The 16,249-nt window shown below is 42.8% G+C and overlaps 1 protein-coding gene across 2 annotated transcripts in view; it reads right to left on the reverse strand.

The window, feature by feature from the left end:
* Faxc (failed axon connections homolog, metaxin like GST domain containing) overlaps window positions 1-16,249 on the reverse strand; it is a 79,277-nt gene that overhangs the window by 11,438 nt on the left and 51,590 nt on the right. For both annotated transcript variants that reach the window (XM_040740739.1, XM_005066233.4), the window contains exon 5: window positions 3,806-3,922. In XM_040740739.1, the coding sequence (XP_040596673.1) occupies window positions 3,806-3,922 (117 nt within the window). The remainder of the gene's footprint in view (window positions 1-3,805; window positions 3,923-16,249) is intronic.

Raw genomic sequence — 16,249 nt, forward strand, 5'->3', positions numbered from 1 at the left:
TGTAGACTCCTAGCAATTGAGCATAAGTAGCCTGAACTGGCCATCTCCTGTGACCTAATTGGCGCCTGGTCCAATTGTCATCAGAGAGGCATCATCCAGTCACTGATGGAGGCAGATGTAGAGATCCACAGCTAAACATTAGGTGAAGCTCAGGTATCCTGCAGAGGAGGAGGGGAAGGGAGTGTGTGAGCCAGAGGGGCAAGGACACTACAGGAAGGCCCCCACAATCAACTTACCTGGGCTCATAGGAGCTGACAGAGACAGAACCAACAACCAGAGAAACTATATGAGACTGACCTAGGCACTCTGCATAGATGGTATAGTTGTGTAGCTTGGTCCTCTTATGGACTCCTAACAGTGGGAACGGAAGTTGTCTCTGACTTCTCTGACTCTTTGGGGTCCTACTACTCATACTGGGTCTCCTTGTCCAGCCTTAATACATGGGGAGGTACTTAATCCGACTGCAACTTGATATGCTGTATTTTATTGATAGTCACAGGAGACCTGCCCTTTTCTTGATAGAGACAGGAGAGGAGGGGGTTGGGGCCTGGGAGAAGGGATGGGGGAGAGGGACTGGGAGGGGAGGTTGGGGGTGGGGGGACTGTGGCAAGGATGCAAAATAAATAGATGAAAAAAAAAGAATTCTCCTTACAGATAAGTGTGCCTACAAACACATCTAATAAAAGTTGTGTTTTTACTCTTTTAAACATTTTAAGTTAAACAGCTGTACATCCATTATAAATAGTATCTGACTAGCATTTCCCAATTCCAAAAGAAAAATGAAATTGTATGAGTTTTGCCTTTGATCCACCAGATGGCAGTGTTGCTTATAAAGAGTAATTTGAACAACTCTTTTACTCTAAGACTGTCTTTCTAGCTATATAAACATTTCACTTATTATATGTGTAACCCACGATTAGTAAAAAAAAAAAAACTAGGAAACACTAATAAGAAAAAAAATAAAAGACTGTCCAGTAACTCCACTCTCAGTAACATTTTTAACATTCTTATAGACATGTGCTTTTAAGTGTTTATACAAACTTGCATTTACTACATAGTCTGTCCTCTGTGCCGCTTCTACTCAACAACACACCATGAGGATCTGAGTTTCACAGTATAGCACCATGGTTATTTCACAGCATGTTATTGTCATCATCATCATCATTATTATTTATTTCTTCCAGCCTCTTGTCAAAGCCATTTCACTTGTTTCTATACTTATGGCTGTTGGTTAGAGTCTAACCACCCTGGTTTATTTTTCTTTTAGAGGAAATAACATAATCTGGAAGATCACAAGTCTGTGGACACATATATAAACACATAAAAAAAACAGCACTGATCAATCCCAGACAATCACTATGAATATTTCAATAGTGATATTGATAAAGGGGAAATTCATACATTTTAACCTGTTCTCTTATGATTTAACTTGTAACCATTATGTATTACTATCTAATTTGAAAATCTAACTGAGCACTTGACAGCATGTGAAAAGCCCTATGATTCATGCCTAGTATCACACACACACACACACACACACACACACACACACACACATAAAACATAGAAAATGTCTTAATGAAAGTTGATGGGATTGCTCAGCAGGTAGAAATGCTTGCTACCAACCCTGAAAACCTGAGTTTAATCCCCCAAAACCCACATAATAGAAAGAGAATTAGCTCCTACAAGTTGTCCTCTGGCCTCTACACATGTTCATGTACGCATAGACACTACACCCACAAATAAAATATAAAAAGAATAAAGAACAGAAAATATTACATTCAGCACATGACTTTATAACATTAATATATGCCAACACATATTAATGTCAATAAGCAGGATGGGCAGTATGGAGATCGGTAACAAGCCTCATGGTAGAATGCAGATTAATAGAAGCAGATTCATTTAAGTTATAAGAGCTAGTTGGGGTGAGCCTAAGCTAAAGGACAAGCTTCCATCATGAATAATAAGTCTCTGTGTCATTATTTGTGGGTCCCAACAAGAAAGCTTACTACATAGATCTGCAGTGTTTATTGACCGGCCAGCCCTGCCAGTCAATGAGGTTCAGTGAGATGCCTGTCTCAAAAAGCAATAGAGTGGAAGATGAGAGGGGAAGATACTAATGTCACCTTCCAGCCTCCAACGCATGCATAGGCAACACACACACACACACACACACACACACACACACACACAATTTTAAAAACTGAAAAAATACTAGCAAAACTATATTTAGCAACCCATAAATACTAACCACATAAATTACAATACAGCAAAATGATAGTATATTATATAACTAGTAAAAATACATTCTTGAAGACTATTTACTGACAAGGGAAGAGTAAAACGCATTGCTTATTTTAAAACTTCAGGTTATAGTTCCAGCTTTTTAAAGGACATGCACACTTGATAAAAAATGAGAATACATCACTGACTCAGGTCTGACAAGTGGGTAACCTGCATAAGACTGAACTAGACTCCTTAATATAGGTGACAAAGGTGCAGCTGGGACACTATATGAGGCCACTGGCAGTGGGTCCAAGATCTAACTCTAATGTGCAAACTGACTTAGTGGAGTTCATTCTATATGGAGAGATATCTTGCTCAGCCTAGACACAGGGGTGTGGGGGTGGAGAGGTGCCTTGGTCCTGCCTCAACTAGATGATGGGACAGACTTAGCAGACTTCCTATGGGAGCCCTTAGCATATACATGGAGCTGATGGAAGGAGGGGGGAGTGGAGGATTTGGGAGGTAAGGAGGGAGGGGGAACTGGGATTAGAATGTAAAAAAGTTAACAAAAAATGAAAATACACAGCACAGTATCAGCAGTTCTATTCGATTGATGAAATCACAAATATGTGTGTCTGCTTGTTTGTCCATTGGCTCAGGCTGGGTCCATTAGCTCAGGCTGGGTCCATTAGCTCAGGCTGGGTTGGAACTCTATGTAAACAAGGCTGGCCTTGAGCCAACCACCCTCTTGTTTTTACCCCTCCCCCCATGTGCTGGGATTACAGGTGTGGACCACCATGCCTAGTTTACATTTCTCATTTTTTTTAATTTTCTATCTTCTGTATTTTTTTTTCAGTTAAATGTGCAGTGTTTGATAGTTATTTGTAGCGCTGTAGTGCGTGGTTTTATTTTTATTACACTTACCTATTCGGAGCGGCACGAGTAAGGTCAGAGGGCAACCTGCAAGGATTGATTGTCTCCCACTGCGTGGGTTCTGGAGATGGAACGCTGATTATCAGGCTGTGTAGCCGGCCCCTTCAGCTGCTGTGCCACCTCACTGACCCGCCACAAACATATTTTAAGTACTGGTGACTAGTCAGTCTATCTTCCTATTCATCTAAATTAAGGAGAATTCCTCACCGTGTCAAGCAGTTCCAGCAGCAGCTCGTGTGGCTCTGTCAACAGCAGGGACCCAAAGAGCCAACATTCATTCACTTTAACTTACACATGACAGGGTCAAGGGTGTCCCGGTTGTTGCAACGCTATAACAGAAAGCTTCCCTACCCAAGCCACTCACACTCCTGGGTTTGGAGCAGTTCTAAACTATCCTGGCTCTTTGTTGCTGCTTTCTCGTCCGTTTCTACCAGAAAGCAAAAGCAGCGAAAGGAGTGAATACAAAATTAGCTACATATTAGGGACACAGAACCGTGGATGTCACTGACCCGCACTGTGTCCATCTCCCCACGCCGCACCCCACCCACCCATCCCAGCAACCATGGATGTCACTGACCCGCACTGCCGCACCCCACCCACCCATTCCAGCAATTCTTACAACATGGAGGAGGTCAATACTTGCCTTTGATTAGCCGTTCAGGTCTTGTTCCTGGCAAAGTCCACATCGCCTGTGCCAAGTGTCCAAAGACAGTGGCATCGAGAGTGGAAAGCTTGGGCCCCATGATGTACTTCTTGTCACCTGAAGCAAATGGAATGGAAAGGTCACTATACTGGCCCCCACTGTCTAATATGATCACAAAGGCATTAAACACGTTCTCCTTATGCTATTGTTTAACTATGCACCAAAAATCTTTATAGGGTCAAAACACATGCATGTGCTTTTCATAGAAAGACAGACAGACAGACGAATAAATGAATGTTCTATGACACAACAACTCCCAAAGTAGCAAACAGGGAAGTGAGCTCACGTACACAAGTGGATAAGGATTCTCCCAGAAAAAGGAATAATTCAGCAACAACTGAATTCCAGACAGCCTCCATGTCTCAACTCTGGTAATAAAAAGATTCGATGCTTACCAATACCTGGAAGTTTGCTAGACCCATCTCAAAAGTAATTTATACCAAGCACCCAAGACCCAGTGTTTATGAGACTAAATCAATACATTTGCCTAGAAACAAACACAAGCCTAGGCTAAGGAGTTTGAAGCAAGATTGTTCATGATACTCCCACAGACAGGGTAACTGTTTTACACAGAATGCCAGCATCCCTGGGAAACCTCAACTACAGAGAAGACACAAAGTCAAAGGTTCATCCCCAGCAGCAGGTCCTAGCAAGGATATTTTACACACCTGCTCTCCAGTTTCTGCTTGACCAACACTGATGTTCAGTTCAGGCCTTAACACATGGACTATCACACTTGACTCAAAAATACTGCCCAAGTTGTGTTTTGGGCTGTTGTCAAGGACTGGGCAGCATAAATAGAAACTTCTTTTTGCAGCAGACTGAGAGCAACTGAAAGCCACAACTAGTCAAAATGTACCCAGCTCCAGTTGATATGATACATCTACACTATAACCACTATAACTACAGCTCAGGGAACATCACATAAGAAGGGACAAGAATATTTTAAGAGACAAAATACCAAGACTTCTCCAAAGCCACAGAGAAGCCCTATCTCAAAAAAAAACAAAACAAACAAACAAAATACACACACACACACACACACACACACACACAAGACTTCTGCTTCTAGACAGACATGAAATCTCCACAATACGGTTGGCTATACACTCACTATCTGAGCAATGATTACTATATCAACATGGATGGGGATGTCACAGGACCCCACCCCTAGATGAAGAGCTATAGGCAAATAACGGCTATTGAGAAAAGGAGAGCTAGTCTTTCCCAGGGCAGAGTCCCCTACTAGGTTATCCAACACCAAGTGGTCATCCCTAAAACCATGCATACATAACCAAAACTAAATGGACTCAGCAGGTTTCATGTATTTATTCGAAAATATTTATCACAATAATAATGAAAGGAAAAGAGGTCATGCGTATGAAAGGGAATGGCCTATGAACACATGAGAAAGGTCGGTAATTATCATTCACACATGTGAAAAATTTTTAATTCATGCAATGGAGAAGGAAAAAATGCCCCAATGGGGCTGGAGAGATGGCTCAGAGGTCAAGAGCACTGGCTGCTCTTCCAGAGGTCCTGAGTTCAATTCCCAGCAATCGCATGGTGGTTCACAATCATCTGTAATGATCTGGTGCCCTCTTCTGGCATATAGCCATACATGCAGGCAGAACACTATACATAAAAAATAAATATTTTTTTAAAGCTACCCCAAGTTGTCTTCTGGGATGTTGTGGGTACTGCATCATAAGGAGGCAATGGTAGAATTGTATTCATCCAGGTAACATCCTGGAATCTAGTTATCTGTCCTGATCATTACCTAACTTCTCAAAGGTTCCCTGTCTGCAATAGGAGATGACATTAGGAGAACTTGTTCCCAGGGCCTGGGATATATCTTACTCAATACAGTGTTTGCTTTGCAAGGATAGCAACTTAAGTTCAATCCCTACAACCCACATTTTAAAAATATGCGTTCATAACCTCCTTTCTGAGGAGGCAGAACCTGGCTCACTGGTCAGCAAGCTGAGACTATTATCAGGTGAGTGAGAGATCCTGTCTCAAAATAAAGGTGGACGGCACCTGAGGAATGACACCTGAGGTTGTTCCCTGACCTCTACATGCCAAGCACAAGTGAGCCTGTTCCTCAAGACTACTGTGGGGATGTAAAACTGTAAAACACTCTGCATCAGTTTTGAGTAACCTGGTGAACACTTGGTCTTGTGAGGACAGACTCTCCCTTTCTGAGTCCGTGCCCCATAACCACATGAATGTAATCTTATGAGGTCATTCTTTTTCACAAACACTTTCAATGGCTTATTAAAGCATCTAGCAAATAAAGTCCAAACTCAACCTGGAAGACGAGGACCGTGGTCCTCTGTTCCCAGCATAACCTGTTCTTCAGTGAGAACCCTCTCTTCCTTTACTCTTCGACCCCACTGTTCTCCTCCCCAGCACGCGCTGTCTCCATTGCTAACTTCACGGGCTACGTTCCACAACCTATATGGGTCCCCACTTCTATTTGTCAATCCCATTTATCTTTGAGGTTCATCATCAGCTTCCTTTGAAAGATTGCTCTCTTACTCTGCCCAGTGATAACGGGAGTTTTCAATTCACACAGCTGAGGCTCACTCACTTCTGTCCATGTAACCACACAGGACACAAAGCATTTAATGTCTATTAATGCCATATTCCTCAACTATAAAGTGGGAATATTTTCAAGTTATTGAGAAGACTGTGGTGACAAGCTAGGCATAAAGTAAATATATATATATATATATATTTCCCTGCTTCCTCTTCTCAGGCCTCATACATAGTATTTCTTCTCTGCTGCGTATGCCCAGGTTATCTTTTCTCAGTGGATTTTATCCTTCCAGTAGGTAGAAGCTCTCTAAAAGCCGGATCACTTCTTATTTTTACCTAACAAACTCTTGCAGTATGCTTTTGTTTTCCTGGTATGATCATATCCTAGAAGCATCCTGAGGAAGTTAGACCTTTGATATCAATTCATAGGCCAGGTAAGAGGGGAAACTTCTACAGGAGGCAACACAAGGAAACAAACCAGTAAAGACAAATGAAACTGGGAGATATTATTTTTTAAATTATGTCTACTGGCAGCCATGGGGGCGCGACTCTTCAAACCCCATATGCTGGAGGCACAGACAGGAAGATTTTTTTGTGAGTCTGGGGTATACACAGTAAGTTTCAGGCCAGCCAAGGATACATAATGAGACCCTATCTCAAGAGAGAGGGAGGGAGAAAGTTGGGGGGAGCTAGGGAGGCAGGGGGACAGGGGGTAGGGGGTCAGGGGGCAGGGAGGCAGGGAGGGAGAGAATGTCTACTATGCATTCCATAGGAACCAAGAAATACCCTGTGCTAGGACAATATCTGAACCTAGCCAAATTATCTTTTCTGATGAAGACAGTAGAGTTTTCCTTGTTAGAACACTAGATGTTTCTCACTGTCCACCAATCTCCACCATTCCCATCTTACCTCAGAATCTAAGCAAATTACTCAAATAACAGGAACTTTAAAAAAAAAACTCCGTGGTGTGTGTGTGTGCGTGTGTGTGTGTGTGTGCGCGCGCGCGCGCGCACGCACACGCTCGCGCATGCTTGATCTACAGCAACAATCTCAGATGCCAGTCCTCACCGTCTACCTTACCACGGCATACACCAGGCTATCTGACCTGTCTTTGCCTACCAGCTCACTGTATGAGCTCTGACACTACAAACACATACTAACATACTATAATGTCTGGTTTCATGTGAGTTCTGGGGGTCAGAACTCAGATTCTCGCTCTAGTGTGACAAGTGCTTACCCAATGAGCTATCTCCCCAGCCCCGTTATTTTTCTGATGGCAGATCTTGCTTTCTCCATGCCCTCGATCACTGCTCTATTGACATGGGAAATGTTGGTGGCTAAAAGACCCTTCTCAGCGCAATCATGCCATTCTGCTCGGGCAGGAGAAATCAGCGGATGACCCAGGAATCACTATTGGATTACATCAGGGCTTCAACCAGTCACAGCCCAACCCAAGCAAGCCCACATGGATGCCTGAAATGTATTAACAACAGAGCCACATATAACCTCCAGAGAAAGTAAAACTAAAATAAAAGGAGAAAGAAGAAGGAGGAAAGAAGATGAATAAGAAGAAACATAACAATGGATTCCTGGATTTTGCTCCCCCCCCAAAAAAAGAAAGAAGTATTCTAGAAGAACTAAAAAGATGGTTCATCAGTCAAGTGCTTTGGAATCCTTTTAAAAGGCTGAGCATGGTGACACATGTTTGTAATCCTAGAACCGGGGATGTAGAGGCAGGTGGACCTTAAGATTTGTGGGAAAGCTAGCTTATTTAGTAAGCTGTAGGCCACTAAGAGATCTGCATTAAGAAAGAAAAACAATGGTGGGCAGTATCTGAGGAATGACACCTGAAGTTGTCCTCTGGCTCTTCATGCACACACACACAACACACACACACACACACACACACACACAAGCACTCTAGGGGAAATGCTAGAGTGTATATTATGAAGTCTCTGAAAAAAATTAAAGACTTTGAGGACAAGATGTGAAAATGCATATAGATAAAACATTTAGAAAATCTAAACACAGAGCATGATAATACATGTGATATCTATATAATCATTTTAACCCATACACAAACTTGTGTACATGATAGTTAGCCAAAACTATTTGGTCTCAGAAAATTACAAGTGTAAAGAAACCAAATTAACAATAGAACCAGACTAAGATGCTGGCACCACAGCCTTTTGGGTTCTGGCCCAGTATTCTTTGTCTCCACAATACTATGCAGACATCATCATCTCAGAGACAAAGACCCCACAAACAACAAGGCCAGCAGATCCAAGAGAGGAAAAGCACACAGAACACACAAAGAAAATCAGGGCAGAAATCTGAGAGATTCTTAAGTTGTTCGTAAAATAAGTATAGACTGAATTTAGCAGCTGTGGGAAGCATTGAGAGGTAGACACAAAACTGCATGTGTGTGCTCACAATCATGGGACAGTTGCAAATTTAAATGATACAAAAATAACTTCTACCATTAAAAATCCCCCAGAGTTCCCGTTAAGCTTCTGTTTTGAGGGGCTGGAGAGATGCCTTGGTGGTTAAGAGAACACATTGCCCTTACAGAGGACCCAAGTTCAGTTCCCAGCACCTGCCATCAGGCAGCTCACACCCACCTGTAACTCCAGCTCCAGGGAACCCAACACCTGTAGCTTCTGTGGGCACCTGTACTTGTCTGCACATGCCCGTACACAGATATTACACATGCACACATCTAATTAAAATGAATCCTTTTAAAAAGAATTCAAGCTTATATTTTAAAATATGTTGAGACATGGACAAGCTGCAAAAATAATTAAGTTTCTTTATGCCTTCTGACTGATTTCTATTAATATCAATGCCTTACATAATCATTGTATGCTTATGAAAATCAAGAACCAGGAAATTAACCATGAATGCACTATAATTAAGACCACTGCAAGCTTATTTCTAATTTTATTGGTTTTGGGGTTAACATCCCTTTTTGTTCCAGTTTCCAATTCAGGATCCCACATTGCATTTAGCTGTCCTACACGAGTGTCCTTCAGTCTTTCCTTGTCTCTTACAGCCTTGACACTCTTAAATGACACTGGTCAGAACTGGGTGTGGTGGAATACACCTACAATCCTAACACTCAGGAAGCTGAAGCAGGCTGACCTCAGCCCTGAGATCATGCTCAAGAAAAAATGGGTCAGTTATTTTATCAAGTATCTATCAACTTGAATTTATCTGAGGCTTTCTTATGATTAGACAAGGTTCCCACATTTTTTGGCAAGAGTACCACAGAACTACTCATGTATTCTTAATGAGAAAAAATTATGCAATGTTATGATTTGGCCTTGGAGTGCCTGTTCGAATAGACAATATCCTGGGTGTGTCTGTAAAGGTACTCTGAATTAAATTAGCAATTGAGCTGGAGGACTGAATACAGCAAAGTGCCCTGCCTTGAGTGAGTAGCCCTCTCCCTGTCAGCTGAGCTAACAGAACAAGATGTTGACCATCTTCCCAGTAGGAGATCTCCTTCCTGACTGCCTTCAGACTTGCGGTTGCTTGCCTTTGGACTCACTCTGAAACTTTGGCTCTTCCAGGGTCTTAATTGCTGTCTCCAGATCTAAGCTTCAGCAACAGCTCTTCCTGGTTCTTAGGCATTTAGCATCACACTAGAACATACCATGATCTTCTTGTTAACTCTGCTGATTTGGGGACTTCTCAGCATCCATAACTGTGTGAGCCAGTTCTGTATGACAAATTTACTTACATCCTAATAGCTGTGTTTCTCTGGAGAGTGTTAACTAACCCCCTCCTAAGGATGTGTATCAAAGGGTACAGGATTATGTCTTATCACTGGCCATGGTAGCTCTGACCATGTGGAAAAAGTGAGTTGTGACAGGCTTCCTCATAAAATTACTGTATTTCCATTTGTAATTAATAATCTCTGGAAAGATTCATTGAAAGAAATAACTGGATTTTCCTTCTTATTCAGCACTTGCTACTGAGTTTCTATTTCTCTCATTCTTTCTGCACAAATTAATTAGAATCTTACAATCCCTCCATCCCATTTATTAATGCATTCAATTATGTATGTATGAAAATATATACTCATGGATAGTTTACTTGTTCTATGGGTTATAACCCAGTAGTTTCATTTACTTGTGTTTGTTTAGAGACAGGATCTCATGCAGCCCAGGCTGGCCTGGAACTCTCTATATAGCCAAGGATGATCTTCAATTTCTGATCCTCCTGCCCTACCTTCTCAATGCTGGGATACAGGTATGTGTTGGGTATCAAACCCGGGAACTCAGGCATGTTAAATAAGCACTCTACCCATTGATTTAAATCCCCAGAAAGGAAAGGAAAATTTAGTCAGTTACAGGCAAAGGACAAACTAAAGTATACAGCTCACCCAGGGACTACCAAGTGGTCCCAGATCCCATGGCGGAGGGATTTAGCAAAACAAAATGTTTTCTGAGAAGAGCAATGGAAGGGTAGGCATGGATGATGATACACCTTGAGCTTCCATGTGTCAAGTGAACCACATGACCACACTAAAGGGGGACAGAAGCTGCTGGGGGTATCTGAACACCTTCAACTCTCTCTAACTCCAGGTTGGGAATATGGACTCTGTCCATGGAAAGGACAAAAAACGAAAAGAAAAGGAAAGGGAAGGGAAGGGAAGGGAAGGGAAGGGAAGGGAAGGGAAGGGAAGGGAAGGAAAGGAAAGGAAAGGAAAGGAAAGGAAAGGAAAGGAAAGGAAAGGAAAGGAAAGGAAAGGAAAGGAAAGGAAAACTGGAAACACAAAAGTTTCAGGCAGTGAGACACTCAGGGCACATCAGACTCCCTGAAGGGCATGTCAAACAAGGCCAGCACACAAGCTCAGGGAATGCTTCTTCAGTGTCGCAAAGCCCTTTGGACTATGAGGTGAATACACACCCCAACAATTTCAGATGACTCTGGTGTTCAGGGTGATCCGACAGACCTCCATAATGGGTCTTAAAGGGTCTCCCGGAAGCAGAAACCAGGAGGAAATGCAAGTGCAATGACCAACCAGCCATGTGACTCTGGAGAGGCCCTGCAGGAGTGGAAAGACTGGCCCAGCTGAGGAGTCAGGAAATGACAGCTATTTCTAGAATGTGATATTATCTGCCCAGTATTGTGGGAACTAATCTAGCCAATAGCCTTTCAAGGGCGGGGTCTTGGATGATACATGCAGATTGGGAGGCAAGCTCTCTTTTGGTTGGTGGTTGGATGGGATTGTAGCATCTGATAAATCCAGGGGCAGAAGACCACAGTGGCTCTTTATCTTCATTGTGAATGTCCCCAAATAAATACTTGTTATTCTTTTATTCTTGGACTTCCTTAAGCCCCACTCAGTCCAGGATGACTTAGGCAGCTCCTCTCTATATGGAAGACCATATTGTAGATATAAATGCCACAGGGGCACCCAAGCATGACCAAAAACTAAACAGCAAATGCTGAACAATGAGTAATACAAATATTATGGGCCCTGATAATATTTTCCATTTGTACTCCAAACTTGAGCTCATAGCCCACTATATCTCTGAGTCCACCTCTCTCCTAAATCACAGAGAAGAATTGTAAAGCTATCAGAGAATCACCCAGCAGAGCTGACAGCATCATTCAAAACACAAATCAAGATGGGTGTGGTGATGTAAACTTATAATTCCACCATTTTGAAGTTGGAGGTAAAAGGATCAGGATCACAAAGGCCAGCTTCAGCTAAATGTCCCAGGACACGTCTCAAAACAATCACAAAAACCCACAAATAAATTCAACAGATGGCTATGTGGGGAACAAGAGAGTACGTGTTAAGTTTTCAGATGAGCAAGTCTCAAGAGGCATTAAATCACTAGAGAACCTCCTGTTGTTGCTTGTCACATGCTCAAATCTGAGAGGCACTGAGATAAGAAATTTGAGAAGCACTGAGATACACAGAGTGGGGCAGGGATGTTCAACTGAGAACACTTATCACAGGATAGGAACACAGCTCAGTGGGACACAGCTCAGCCTGCAGGAGGCCCTGGAGAGTCTCATCCCCTCCAGCACAACAATAAGAACCCCGATGATGAAGGTCTCTCTCCTGGAGCTTCTGTTCAGCAGGTACAGAGTGTGGCCTATTTGTTCTGATTGTTAACAAATTTATTAATTTGTTTGTTTGTTTGTTTGTTTGCTTTACATTCCCCTCCTCTCCTTCTAGCTCCTCCTCCCACCCCCTCTGTTCCCACCCTCAACCCACTCCTCCTCCATTTCTGTTTAGGAAAGGGCAGGTCTCCCATGAGTATCAACAAAACATGCCCTATCAAGTTGCAATAACATTAAGCACCTCCCCATGCATGAAGGCAGGGCAAGGCAACCCACTAAGAGGAGTAGGGTCCCAAAAGCCAGTAAGAGTAAAGAGTCAGAGACAGCCCCTGCTCCCACTATTAGGAGTCCACAAGAGGACCAAGTTACACAACTGTAACACATATGCAGAGTGCCTAGGTCAGTCCCATGGATGCTCCCTGGTTGTCAGTTCAGCTCTGTGAGCCCCTATGAGCCCAGGTGAGTTGATTGTGGGGCTCCCCGTGGTGTTCTTGACCCCTCCAGCTCCTACAATCCTTTCTCCCTCTCTTCTTCAGGATTTCCTGAGCTCACCTAAAGTTTGCCTGTGGGTCTGCACCTATTTCCATCCGTTGCTAGATGAAGCCTCTCTGATAACAATAGGGCTAGACACAAATCTATTAAGCATAGCAGAATATCATTAGGCACCATTATATTGATATTTTTCTCCTCCAGTTATGTTTGGTTTTATCCTGGGTCTCTGGGTCATCCAACCTCTGGATCCTGGAAATGTTAGGGGTATGCTTACTCTCCAGGCATGGTTTTTAGGCTAGATGAGTCATTGGTTAGCCACTCCCTCAATCTCCAGGCCACCCTACCCCAGTACATCCCATTGGCAAGACAGACTGTAGGTCGAAGGTTATGTGACTGGGTTGGTTTCCCACTCCCTCCATTTGAAGCCTTGCCTGGTCACAGTAGATGACCAGTTCGTGCTATGTATCCACTATTTCTAGGAGTCTTAGCTGGGGTCATTCCTGTAGACTCCTGGGAGATTCCTTTGTGCCAGTTTTTATCTGACCCTGAAATGTTCCTCATTTCCAGTAGTCTCTTTCCTATTCTCCCTGTCTACCCTCCCCAAACGGATTGCTCATGTTCCAATTCCCACCCCACCCACAGTTCACTCACACAATCTCTTCTATTTCCCTTCCCAGGGAGATCCCAGTGTCCCCCATTGAACCTTCCCTGTTACCTAGTCTCTCTGGGTCTGTAGACTGCAGCATGGTTATCCTTTATTTAACAGCTAATATCTACTTCTGAGTGAGTACACAGGATGTTTTTCTTTCTCTGTCTGGGCTACCTTGCTTAGGATGACTTTTTCTCACAATTGTTTAGCTCCTGGTACTTATATGTACCTACTGTTTGTAACAAGATTCCAAATTAATGAGGATAACTGTAGTTCTATGGACTGTATTTTGAAAACTGTTAGTCCAGCTAAGTGGTGGTGGCGCAAGCCTATGATCCCAGCACGTGGGAAGCAGAGGCAGGTGCATCTCTGTTAGTTCGAGGTCAGCCTGGTCTACAAAGCTACATAGAGAAAACCTATCTTGAAAAACAAAAGAAAAAAACACTAGTATGTAGAGAGATACCTAACTAGGTACCTGTGGCACTGACCATACCCAGTACTCATGTGTGTACTGGGTGTGTGGAATATAGGCCTGAGGAGAGGCAGGCACAGTCTCTCTCGGGATTCCAGTCAGATCTGGGAGGACAGCTGAGAGTGGAAGCTTGGATGGCTGATCCTGGGTTATCAGTTTTTCATGTAAGTGATTTCTCCCCAATAAATTTAGCCTACCTCATCCCTATCCCATATAGGGTAATCTTCTTCAAATACTAGTCCAATTACTCATTAAGTAAATTACATGGGCCATCTTGCAGTCTTATGTGTATGTCCCATCTGTTGAAATAGTTTTTAAGCCATTTGAGATTTAGGAAACCTCTTTTCCTTTTCTATTTGGTAACCATCCCAATAGAATCCATCAATTACGGTGATCCTCATTTATGTTTTATCTCTTTCCTTTCCGAGAATGGGGAGCTAGCATAGAGATTAAAACGTATAATGCAAAAGCACTTTAATAGGAGGTGCCACCCTAAAGAGGAATTATTTTAGACTCATCACTAATAATCAGTGCAAGGAATTGTTTCCCAAAAGAACCAGTTTGGTATACGTCCCAGTACAAAAATCCCTTTCCTAACTTCTCTACCAGATATGTCCAGACTCCACTAGAGACTTCTACTTTCACAGTGGGTACAGAAGAGTATTCCACAGCTGGTTATTAAATGCATCTCCTTATAACTCCCATTCTTTCCTCTGGGACCGCACAAAGAGTGTACCATGCATGGGGATGCAAGGCATCCCAGCATCCATTCCTATCCCCCACTACCATACTCCTAAGGGAGAACTGATCCCCTCTGATGGGGGAAGTCTTCTGTACATATGTTTCTCTTATTGGTTGATAAATAAAACACTATTGGCCAACAGGGAAGCAAAATAGGTGGGACTAGGAGACAAGGAAGATTCTGGGAAGTGTAGTAAGAGAGAGGTTGCCATGTGATCCCAGGAGGAGAGGATGCATGAGTCTGGCGTTCTAGGTAAGATAAGACCATGTAGAAATACATATACTAGTAGTTGTGGGCTAATACTTAAGACGTAGCTGGCCTATAAGAATCCTAGTCACTGGTCAACAGATTATAATTAATATAGTGTCTCATGTGTTATTTGGGGATCTGAGGCAGCTGTGGAACCAGGCAGGAAGACCGCAACACACCTCTACCCTCCTAGGCTCATTTCAGCACCACTGAACAGCAGCTCCTCAGCCTTCAAGTCTACATCTAGCATCTGGAACAGAGACCTAACTCACTACTAACCAAACTTGTTTCTCTGTTCTCACATTGCTTCAATATCATTGCTTCCGGGTCTGAAGATTCATCTGGCAGCAATGGTGAGATTTGAAAGTTATGAGGGGGCTGAAAAGATGACTTTCAGGGTAAAAACAATTGCTGCCAAGTCTGGCAACCTGATTTAATTCCAGTCACCTACATGGAGAAAAAAAGAGAACTAACCCCTACAAGTTGTCCCATATTTGTTCTCTCCTCTCTCTCTCTCTCTCTCTCTCTCTCTCTCTCTCTCTCTCTCTCTCTCTCTCTCTCTCTCTCTCTCTCCCTGTCTGTCTGATCCTTTCTCTCTATCTCTCTCTCTCACACACACACACACAATGAATGTAAGAGAAAATTAAGTCATATGAGTCAAATACCCCTCCCCAGTTCTGAATTCCAAAATACACGCCTGCAGCTAAAGAATATAAAACATGCAACTGAACTCATCAAGACAGGCTCCCTCATTTCTGCCTTGGCTGACTTGTTTGGGGCATCAAATGAGCCCACTTTTCTGTCTCTTCATTCAGACTGTCTCCTTACATGAGCCATTTGACAACCTCCAAATTTAGCTTAATGAGATAACCTATTACACAGAACTCAATGTCAGGCTGAAGTTTTGTTTCCAAACCTTCTACAAGGAGCATGCTTTTCTATTAAGAAAAAGGAATAGCAGTAGACCCTGGTAAATGGTTTTGTATCTGATCATCAGGGCCAGAAGAGCTCGGCTCACAAGCAGACTCCATACTTCTGGATGTTTCTTCAATTATGGGCCTCATGTGTCACCTTAGATGGAACCCAAGATAATTAATAACTTGTAACATCTGTGTATTCAGCAAACTGGTAAATATCTTTAACGATGAGCATCCT

This window comes from Mesocricetus auratus, unplaced genomic scaffold, assembly GCF_017639785.1.
Source record: "Mesocricetus auratus isolate SY011 unplaced genomic scaffold, BCM_Maur_2.0 Super-Scaffold_6730, whole genome shotgun sequence".
Taxonomy (NCBI): domain Eukaryota; kingdom Metazoa; phylum Chordata; class Mammalia; order Rodentia; family Cricetidae; genus Mesocricetus; species Mesocricetus auratus.